This window comes from Manihot esculenta, chromosome 11, assembly GCF_001659605.2.
Source record: "Manihot esculenta cultivar AM560-2 chromosome 11, M.esculenta_v8, whole genome shotgun sequence".
Classification (NCBI taxonomy): domain Eukaryota; kingdom Viridiplantae; phylum Streptophyta; class Magnoliopsida; order Malpighiales; family Euphorbiaceae; genus Manihot; species Manihot esculenta.
The window spans coordinates 4,117,599-4,129,526 of NC_035171.2; the positions used below are offsets into that span (position 1 = coordinate 4,117,599).

At 26.5% G+C, this 11,928-nt stretch overlaps 2 protein-coding genes across 2 annotated transcripts; one reads left to right on the top strand and one right to left on the bottom strand.

The window, feature by feature from the left end:
* Window positions 1-4,864: 4,864 nt before the first annotated feature.
* On the bottom strand, window positions 4,865-5,829 carry LOC110626691. The gene is made up of 3 exons (XM_021772737.1): window positions 5,635-5,829; window positions 5,406-5,532; window positions 4,865-5,301 (listed from the first exon to the last, which is right to left on the bottom strand). Exons 1-3 carry the CDS (start codon window positions 5,827-5,829, stop codon window positions 4,865-4,867), a joined length of 759 nt encoding a protein of 252 aa, XP_021628429.1.
* Window positions 5,830-9,434: 3,605 nt separating this feature from the next.
* LOC122725135 (proline-rich receptor-like protein kinase PERK15) lies at window positions 9,435-11,656 on the top strand. The gene is made up of 7 exons (XM_043961896.1): window positions 9,435-9,825; window positions 9,901-9,978; window positions 10,113-10,183; window positions 10,729-10,808; window positions 10,971-11,109; window positions 11,267-11,419; window positions 11,528-11,656. Exons 1-7 carry the CDS (start codon window positions 9,435-9,437, stop codon window positions 11,654-11,656), a joined length of 1,041 nt encoding a protein of 346 aa, XP_043817831.1.
* The last annotated feature ends 272 nt before the right edge of the window (window positions 11,657-11,928 follow it).

Here is an 11,928-nt window from a genome sequence, read left to right on the forward strand (position 1 = left end):
TCTTAATGTTAATTATAAATGCACCGAATATTAATAGTAAATATTAAATTAAATTAATTTTTTAAAAAATAATTATTAATTAAAAATAAAAAATAAAATAACAATCATTTTTATTATATTGATTGAAAATCATTATTAATAGTTTATAATATTTAAATTTTGAATTTTACATATTTTTTACCATTAAAAATTATAAATTAAGATTTTTTAATTAATAAAATAATATAATAAATTTTTTAATGTTAATTATAACTGCATCGAATATTAATAGTCAATGTTAAATTAAATTAATTTTTTAAGGAGTAATTATTAATTAAAAAATAAAATATAAAAAAAAAATCTCAATGGATAATTAAGTAATTTCGATGTAAATAGTAGCGAAATCATTTCTTGTCAAATTCTAATAATTATTTTTTTAAATTTACTTTTAATTAAAATTAATTCTCACAAAAATTTAAAAAATTGAATTCCAATACTATTAGTTTTGCTAAACACAAAAATTAAAAAAAAAAGAATTTATTTCTTTTAAATTCTTTTAAAATTAGCCATTCTATATAATAATATAAAATTTTCATTTTTCTTTAGATTTTATGCTATTAATTTATTTTCAAATAAAGTTTTCTATTTTTTACATATACAGGTAATATTATACATGGAGATATCAGGACAAATAATATTCTTATTGATAAGAATTTTCGGCCAAAGGTAAAATAGTTTTGTTTATACTAAAGCTAAATGCCAAAATTTATTAGGTTTGAATGAAATTATAAATATGCCACAATAGTTAATCTACTAATTTTGGTTTTAGGTTGCAAATTTTGGACTTATTATGTATTACAGATATGAGAGAACTGATGTGTAAGAAAAAAAATTTTCCCTTTTCTTCCTAATATTTACAATGCAATCATGGTATATTTTTGAATTAGTTAAAAATAAACTAAAAGCAGAAACTAAACCTTGTTTATGAGGCTTCTTTATTGAAGACTTCTATTTTCTAATTTCTTATCTCAATTCTACGTTATAGGTATGCAAATCCAGAAGATAATGAATGTAGATTTGAAGAATCAGACGTTTATGTTTTTAGTGTTGTACTTTTAGAACTGATTACTAAAAAAAATACTGAAGATAATCACACTGATATTGTTCATTGGGTATGCAGTTATCATTAATTAAGTGATCTATAATAGTTAATAAAGGATAGAGGCAAGCACTCCGAGGCTTAGCCTGGTGGAAAGTGCATCCTAGTAGACTTGAGAGGTCTAAGGTTCTACTCCCCCAACCCCTACTTCAAAAAATAAAAAATAAAGGATAGAGGCAATAAATGAGAGAGATATCAATTCAATTCTAGCGTTATGTTATTAATTTATTAACATATTTAAAGAAAAGTTATTACGTTCCAGCATTATATATACAATAATTTTATTATAACCATTGATCATAGTGATTTTTAAGTAGATTTGTTATAGTTCATATCGTTAATATCTAACTGTTATATTATATAATAAAATTTTCACATCCTAGACTATGTTTGCTATTAAATTCTGTCAATGCATTCAAGGAATGAGAGCTTATATCATTGACATCTAACCTTTTTATTCTCTTTTTATTCCTTTGCTATGTTATAGATAGTTGGAGTTCTCGAAGGAAGTATTCCTTTGAAAGATATATGGAATGAGAATGACAATCGATTCCTACCCGGTACATTTCTTATTGATACTAAATTCCTTTTATTTATGCGAAAAAAAGGATGATTCTTAAATTTTAATCAAATACCACTTATTTCAAAAAGTATATGTAAAATAATTTTATTAATAACAAGCAGATTTGTTAAATTTGGTTCATGCCACCAAAAAATTAATTTAAATAGATGATTGCCTAAAACCCTTTATAAGAACATATTACTCTATTCCAAACCGATGTGAATTCAATAGATTTAAATAAAATTAGTGAATGTATTAATAAATATTAATACTTTCTAATTTTATAAAGATAGAATTTATCTTTATTTATTATAAATTATAATCTATTATACTAACTTTTAGCCATTGAATAAATATTAAAATTTAATTAAATTCAAAAACACTTCGTAGAAAGATGAGCCATATAATTTCGATTACATAATAAAGCCATCAAATATTAACGAAGGGTATTATAAAAATTAAGCAAACTTTATTATTTTTCTTAGATTTGTGACTTGTAACTCGAGTAGGATATTTTTTCCCAATGAAAAAGTATTTATCAATAAGCAAAGATTTAAATAGAGTAACTATTTTATTTATACTTTTATTTTAAAATTAAATAGATCTGAAAATTTTAATACTAAAAAAAATATAATGGAGAGATTATTTTTTTATTTACTCAATTAAAAAAATAAACAACATAAAATTAGGGGTTTTGCTTTTATTATTTGAAAATGACTATTACACCTGATTATGTTTTTTTTAAAAAAAAAAAATTATAAAAATAAAAATAGACATAATTTTATGAACAAAGAGAATGAATTTTTATCATCATTAGAAAGCATTGTCTTTCTAGAGGATCATGTATCAGCCGAGGGATTCTAATGGCTTTATCAACTACAGGAACAGGAAAAGGAGGCGGCTCATTGTCAGTCATAAAGAAAACCGTGAATCTGAGTTTGATTATGAGCATAACTTTTTCATATAATTTCAGTTATTTGGATATGAAATATCAGATTGAGTTGAAAACTTTAATTTTATTGTTCTGTATTCTTTTTTTCTTCAGGAAATCAAAGAAAACATCTCCACTTTACCGGGTGATATTGCATGATGACGACTACCATACTGTGGACTTTGTTATACAAAAACTGATGAAGTTTATCCCTGGAATGACCCGTGAAAATGCAGATAACATAGCGAGAGATGTACATTACAAGGGCTCGGCAGATGTGATTGTTTGTGCTCAGGCTGATGCTGAAGGCTATTGCATGCAGCTGAAGGGTACTGGGCTTGGGAGTACAATAGAACCTGCGAGTGGTTGGCGCTGAAGACGGACAACTTGTACGAGAATCTCCTCATGGTTCCTAGTAAAGTTATCTTGATCAGAGTATTAGATAGTGCTTGTGTGTTGGCAATGTCAGTGTTCGTATGAATCTTGTCATCCATGTGCAAACGCGAATAAAGGTATAGTAGGTGGTCATTTTTTAATAAAAGAAAACTGATTGCCTTCATAGCTATTTATATAAAAAAGAAGCAACATTGATAACTGTTAAAAGAAATTTACCTGCTCTTTATGAAAACGCCCTTAGTTACTCATAATTAGACAAATTCTTTTTTTTTTTTTTTTAAAGATTAAAGATAATATTGCATTCAAACCAAAGGGCACTAGGCCCAAATATAACTCTAACACAGACAAAACCTTTTAAAATCAAGACAAAAAGCCTAGCAAGCTACAACAAAGCAAAAACCCAGGTTCAAGGTCTAACTCGAGCAGAAAGCCCAAGGCCCAAGAAACTAAAAAATCCTAGCTTGTAGAGAAATTTCTCTGTCTGAAACCTCTGTTAGTTTACTTTGCAAACTGCAAGTAATTCACGTAACTTCAAGAATGATGCTAAAGTCAAGGGCTTCATAAACATATTTGTAACTTGTTCCTCGCTTATGTAATAAACAAGATTGATTTTTTTTCTTTGACAAGATCACATAAAAAGTGATACTTCATATCAATATGCTTACTCCTTCCATGTAGAACTGGATTTTTGGAAAGATTAATTGCTAAAGTATTGTTACAGTAAATAGGCATAGGACCTTTTTGCTTGAATTGAAGTTCTTCAAGAATACTTCTCAACCAAATAGCTTGACAAGCACATGATGCTGCAGTTACATACTCCGCCTAGGTAGTTGATAAGGTAATAATTGGTTGCTTCTTCGAGGACCATGAAATAACTCCAGAACCCAACATAAACATATATCCAGATGTACTCTTTTTATCATCTGGATCTTCCGCATAATGGTATTGAATAAGCAATAAGCTTTCGAGTTATCACTAATACCCAGAAAAATGCCTTTTTAACCTTTGTCATCTAACTTCTTTCTCATTGCATCCGAAACATGTGCATATGCAATGCATCCAAAAATGCAAAAATAAGTAACATGTGGCTTATGTCCACTCCAAGCTTCATGAGGTGTCATATATTGATTAGAACTAGTAGGTCTTCTATTCAATATATGAGTACTCCAAAGAACTGCTTTTGCATAAAATTCTTTCGGTAAGCCGCTTCTCTTCAAGATGCTACGTAACATGTCAAGGATTGTACAATTCTTCCTCTCACCACACCATTTTCTTGTGGTATGTAGGCTACTGTGAGTTGTCTTTTGATTCTCATATTTTCACAAAATTCCACAAATTCTTAGTAAGTGTATTCTCCACCCCGATCAGTTCATAACCTTTTAATTTTGCAACCAGCTTCCTCTTCCACAAGCACTTTGAACTTTTTAAATGTTTCATATTTTTCTTGCAAAAAATAAATCTATATGTTTCTGCTATAATCATCGATAGAACTGATGAAATAACATTTACCTCCAATGGATTTGGGATTAATGGGATCACAGATATCAGAATGCACTAATTCCAACACCTTTGCTATCCAGGACTTGTTTATTAGAAAAGGTTCACGGTGTTGCTTGCTAACAACACACTCTTCACAAATTCCAGTTGGAGAATTGAACTTTGGTAGTCCAAGCACCATCTCCCTCTGTTGTAAGGACTTCAAGCCTCCAAAATTTAAATGTCCATAACGAAAATGCCACCTCCAAGCCTCATCATTAATCTTAGCGGAAAAGCAAGATTGTGTGGAATTGTAAAGATGTAAAGGATAGACGATTTGTTGACTTACAAATTTGAGCAATCAGTCCCAGTGAGCATCTCGTATTTCACAAATGTCACCTTTGAAATGAATTTTATATCCCTTTTCTAAGAGTTGTCCAGCACTCAATAAGTTTGTTTGTAAAGCAGGAGCATAAAAAACATTACCAATAGTATGAATAGAGTTGGCTTTGGTCACAACTTGTACCTTTCCTTTCCCCATGACAAAGATAATGAAATCATCTCCAAATCTCACAGTGTCTTGATAAGTTTCATACAACTCTGAAAATGCCATCTTGCTCCTGCACATGTGATTGCTACAACCAGTGTCAAGATACCATAATTTAATAGATGCCTTATTTTTAGAAGTACAAGCCATCAAGAGCGTAACCTCCTCTTTAGCCTTTGACTCTATATCTTCCCTGGTCTCTGTAAAATTTGATTTTCCACCATAGTTTTTGTTTAAATTGGTGCGACACTCTGAGAGATAATGACCGTATCGATGACAACAAAAACACTCCACATGTGATTTGTCACACTTTTCTCTTTCCCGTGAGAATCGCCTGCTTTGTTATGAGAATCACCTGCTTTGTTATGAGAATCACCAGCTTTGTTCTTCTCCTTTTTGTTGTTCACGTTCTTCCCTTTCCATTTGCCTTTCTCATAATCACCAGATTTTGGAAGTGTTATTGCCTTCAATGCTACCTCTTCCTTCTCTTATTGGTTCAATTTCTGCTCATGAACTAACAGAGAACTCTATAGCTCGTCAATTGAGAGAGTATCAATATCTTTAGATTCTTCGATATAGCAAACAACATAGTTGAATTTAGCTATCATCGAGCGCAGTATTTTCTCAATGATGGTAACATCTGCTAGCGTTTTGCCATGAATTCGCATTTTGTTTGCAATAGCCATCATAGCGTCTTGCCCAAATTTGCCGCCTTGCATACATAGAGTTTCAAACTCAACTCGGAGTGCTTGGAGTTGTGCTCGTTTCGCCTTCGCCATCCCTTGATACTTCTTCTTCATGAAATACCATATTTGTTTAGAAGTATCCTTGCAAAGAATTTCTTACAGTATTGAGCGATCAATAGCTTGGAATAGATAATTCTTTGCTTTAAGATCTTTCAACCTTAGACTGTCCAACGATGTCTTTTCTGCCTTCGACAGAATCGTATCTACTCTCGGCTCTTGCATGCCATTGCTAACTACTAGCCAATACTCCTTGGACCTAAGAAAGTTTTCCATCAACATACTCCAATGATCATAATGACCATAGAAGCACGAAATAGCGGGCTGAATAAAATTTTCAGAAGACAGTATTCCTTACAACACAACTGGATTGTATGCACTCACCTTCTGTGTTTGCACTCAACTCTATCACTCAATCGTATGCACTTAACTCTTTCACTCAATCAAATGCCAACCTAGCTTTGATACCAAATTTTAACTTATAATAAAAAGCAGAATAAATACTTTGTTCACCTCATCATTCAACCAGTACATCAGCCTCTTTAAATAGAGAGAAATAGATAACAAATAATTAACACTATTTATTCTGTGCTTACTATTATATATATATTATTCCTGTGTTATATATCTTAACGATGTGGGATTGAAATCTCAACCAAGCAATGAGCGTCATAGTATGAGCCAAATTTGATATAAAAAAAATTGTGAATCTGTGCTGAGATAAGGTTTAAATATAAATAGCCTTTCCATCGATTTAAATCAAAATCAATATAATTAATCAAGTAAATTAAATATGTTTTAAAAAATAAAACAAATGTGTAATTATCAAATATATGTAAGGTATATGTGGAAAGCTAAATTGTTTTTCCTCTTCCCACCTTTATTTTTACTATGATCTAAATTTATTATAATTATAAGAAAATTTCTGTAAAATAAAATAATTAGAAAAGTTATTTAAAAATTATAAATTACATTTAAAGAAACGTGGTTTCATAAAATTAAAATCAATTTTTACAAACAAATTTTTGAAAAACAAAATATTTTTAGAAAAGTTGATCAATTCCCATAAAATTAATTAAAAATAAAAATTTTACCAAATATATTTAGAAAAGGTGACCAATTTCCATAAAAATTGATTAAAAATAAAAATTTACCTATTTAAGTTCTTTATTCTATATATTAATAAATAAAGTAAAATGTAATTCAATTTATTATTTATAAAATTAACATTTTTAGTAGCAGAATTAGAAATTTGGACTTGATCAATTGTGGGAAAGTCTTCATCTTATCAGTGAAGTGGACTTCATATATAACATCGTCAATACGTGCTGACCAGTTCAAATCATTTGCCCATCGTCGTCGTTTGACATTAATAATTTTATAAAAAAATAAATTTAAATAACTTCTTATAAAATTATTTATGATTTTATTTTTATATTTAATAAAAATTTTTAAAATTAAAAAATTTTCAACTTTTTATTTTAAATAAAAATTTCATAAAAAAAAATTCAATTGAATTAAATTTTTATAAAATTTTTAATTCTAATATTTTATTAAAATTCAAAGTATTGTAGTCTAGGTCTTTTTTATTATTATTATTATTTTATTCTATTGGACATGCTTACTTTCTCTTCGTCTCCCCCTGCTCTTTCTTTTCACTTTCGCTTTCCTTCGTCTTAGATTCTCTTCTCCACTCGGTTATTTATTTCAAAAGAATATTTTATATTTTTAACATTTAAGTCAATAAAAAAATAGTTAAAGAAAAATATTTTTGTTATTAAAATAAAAATATATTATTTTTTATGTTTTGAAAATTTTATGAAAATATTAATATATAAAATTATTAATATATTTTAATTTTTAAATCAAAACTAAATAATAAAAATAAATTATTTATTATAAAATATTTTATTTGATTGATATTTTTTAAATATAAATTATTTTCTACAAATAAATAAAATCTAAATTATTAAAATAAATATTAATAATAATATACGAAATGATTTATAATTATAATATTTGGAGAGAGATAAAGACATAGAGAGATGAATGGAAATGATGGAGAGAGACCGAAAGAAAAAGAAGCATGCAGGCTGTTATTTTTCTTGATTATAATTTTAAAAACATCACAATCCAAGAAAATTCTAAGTTCATTGCTATTATTTTTCTTTTTTTAGCATTCTTAAACTTTTTATATTTTTTCTTTTTAACCATCTTTCATCTAAAATTATATTAATTTAATGTCTAGTTAGTTAGTTCTTTCGTTAATTTTAACCGTTAAATATTATTAAAAAAATTTAAAGTACCCCTAATATAGAAGGACTAATTAGTATATTTTTTAAAAATCTAAAGTATCAATTAATAAATTTTTTAAAATCATAAAAATTATTTAATAAAATATTTAACGGTTAAAATTAATAGAGAGACTAATTAATAAAATTTTTAAAATGTTAAAAATATTTTAATATATTAATATATCTTTTAAAATTAAAAAATTAACTAATAAATTTTTTCGTGCCATAGAAATCAAATAATAACTTTAAAGCCCCTATTCTTACATTGGAAATTAGATCGTGACTTGATTCAAAAAACTTTTTAAAAAAATTATTATAAAGAGTATTAAGTTTTCATTAATAAATTTAATTTTTAAAAAAATTAATTGCAAATTTTAAAAATAAAACTAAGCATAGTAAAATTTTGAAAATAAAAGTTAATTAAATTTTACTTTTGTTTTTCTATTTTATATGTTCTAGTTTTAAAAGTTTTAATAAATGAAAATATATGTTACAGTTATTCCATGTATTATAGAATATAATTAAACTCATTTAGATCAAAATTTATATATAAATAGGTATGAATTTTTTTATATAATGAAATTTGGCCATTAAATAGTAACAAGGAATTTTCTTTTTTCTTTTTTGGAAAAAATCCCAGTCAATAGTATAAAATTATTAAAAATTTAATAATATTATCAATTTAATTAGAAATTTGGACTTGATCAATTGTGGAAAGTCTTCATCTTATCTGTGAAGTGGACTTCATATATAACATCGTCAATACGTGCTGACCACTTCAAATCATTTACCCATCGTCGTCGTTTCACATTAATAATTTTATAAAAAAATAAATTTAAATAACTTCTTATAAAATTATTTATGATTTTATTTTTATATTTAATAAAAAATTTTAAAATTAAAAAATTTTGAACTTTTTATTTTAAATAAAAATTTTATAAAAAAAAATTCAATTGAATTAAATTTTTATAAAATTCTTAATTTTAATATTTTATTAGAATTCAAAATCTTTTAGTCTAGGTCTTTTTTTTATTATTATTATTTTGTTCTATTTTATTGGAAAATGTTAATTCTAAAAGGCTGAATAATCTACTATTGGACATACTTCCATCTCATTGGATAGATAGTTACCTAACGATTCCAGCTTCATAATGAGGGGAGATATTTTCTCATAGGACATGACTTCAAAGCTCAATATCTTTCACACTTGTAAGATTTCTCTCTCTGCATTTATATAAATCTTGCAGGATACCTATGTTTGAGGTATTGTAGCAGACTTTTGTTTTAGCAGTCTCTCTGCATTCAATATCTTTCACAAGTCTAGCTCTAGCGACTGTGCAACTTGTGATGGCTCGTAGCTGGGAGAAGGAGAGTAGAGGTACTTTGTTTTCTAAGCCATCGCCTGAACTGAATCCAAGTAAAAGTATTGGGCCGAGGAAATATTCATATCAACAACTAGCAAACGCCACCAATAATTTCTCTAATAGTCATCTTCTCGGCGAGGGTGGTTTTGGACAAGTTTATAAAGGATTGCTAGATGGTGAAAACTATGCTATCAAGAAACTTAAAAATTTTCCGGACTTACAGTCTGAAGGAAAACTGCAGGATGAGATAATGGTTGTTAGCAGCGTCCGCCACAAAAATCTTGTTGAACTGCTTGGTTACTGCAATGAAGGGGCCGATAAATTGCTTGTTTTCAAATATTTTCACAATAAGTCCTTACGCTCTCAGTTACATAGTGAGTCTCATCTTCCCTCTTTGTATTTTCATAATCGTTATGAAGATTAATATAAACTAAAAAGTAGTTTTGTAGAAAGCAATTTGGACTGGCAAAAGAGAATGAATATCGCCAAAGGAACTGCAAGAGGACTGGAATATTTACATGAACATTGTAAGTATATAACTGTATCTAATTTGCTAATCTTAATTTTTAATTATCACTCAAGTGCTCAATCTATTTTAAATATTTTTTTTTTGAGTTAATAATTTATTTCCTCTCAAACTTTTTTATTTTTTTTATATTAGGTGATACTCGGATCATACATTTAGATATCAAATCAGATAATATTCTTCTCGATGAAGAATTTAAACCAAAGGTAAAATAATTTTGATTATAAATATATATATTATAAATTTTTATTTATTTATAATTAAAGCTTTTCTCAAAAATTATTGAAAAGTTATATAAATGGGAGGAATTTGATAGTTGTATTTTAATAATAATTGAGTTTGATTTTTTTTTTTTTATGCTTTAACATTTTTAAAAGGTAATATAATAATTTATAAGAAGTTCGTTTTAGTTTTTATTTGTTAATTTGTTGTATTATTTCTTCTTTATTTAATAATGATTTAAACATTAATTCTTAAATAAAGATTATCAATAATTATTTTCTTTATTTAAGAAATATTATAATTAGACAGAAAAAGTTAGTAAAATTATAGGACTTCTAGTTTCATGATTGGTAACAATATTTTCATTTAATATTTTATAGCAAGTTAATGACTAACGTCCTCCTTCATGGGTTTTTCTCAACCGTTAACCTTTGAAAGAAGTAAGAAATAGAGCAATTAATGCAATATATTTATAAAAATAGATATGCCATAATAAATTTATTAATCTTCTTAAATATTATTTTTTCAGCTGGCAGATTTTGGACTTGCCCGATTTTTTTCAAATGCTGCTACTCACATCTCTGAATCAAAAACTATCGGAACTAGAGTGTATGATAAATTTTACATGTCTAATTTGTAGTGCGATTATTTTATTTTATTTTTAAAATAATTAAAATAAAATAAAAACACATGAAATCAGATGGAAATTAGTGTTTTTTTAGATTTTAATTTTTTGAATCTTAACATGAATTTTTATTTTGTTTATTGCAGCTATGTAGATCCATTTGCAATAGAAACGAGACAGTATTCTGATAAATCAGATGTCTATTCAGTTGGTGTTATACTTTTAGAATTAGTTACTGGAAGAATGCCTATAGAAAATGCCCATGGCATTGATATTGTGAAATGGGTATGTAATACACATGTAGTGTACTCTAAAAATTTATGATACTTAGAAGTGAAATAAGTATTCACATACAACTTTTATTTGATATTAATGCATTTGAAATTCATGTTTAGTGTAAACTCAACTTGATAAAAATATTTTTTTATTAAATATCTTGCAGGCAAAATCTCGAATTAAAAAAGCTTTGAACAGAGAATTTGCAGCTTTTGTAGATTTTACATTGAGGTTTGATCATACAGAAATGTATCGAATGATTTTTTGTGCAAATGCTTGTATAAGTAATCCTCCAAATTTGCGTCCATCAATAAAAAAGGTAAAAAATTTTTTTTTTTGAAATTCAAAGAATGTAAAAGATTTATTCATATATTATGTTAATAATTGATAATATATACAATAATTTCATTATTGCTATGCCATATAGATATTTCAAGTTCTCGAAGGAATTTTATCTCCAGATGAATTATCATCACAAAAAGGTCTAGATTACGGTGTAAGTAATTCAATTCTTGTTAATTCAATTGGATATTACATGAAAAAGCTATATGTATAAATCATTTTATTAAGAAGTTGATTTTTCGGTTTTAAAAAATATATTAAAATATTATTAATAATTAATCTTTCGGTTAATTTTAGTGTTAAATATTTTACTATTTAGTTCCTATAATTTGCAATATTAGTTGATCTCTCAAATTTTAAAAGTTTATTAATTAGTTCTTTTATATCAGTAATTTTAAATTTTTTTATAATATTTGAGAGTTAAAAGTGACAGAATTAATTAATCAATTTTTTAAAATATTAAAAATATTTTTATATATTTTTATA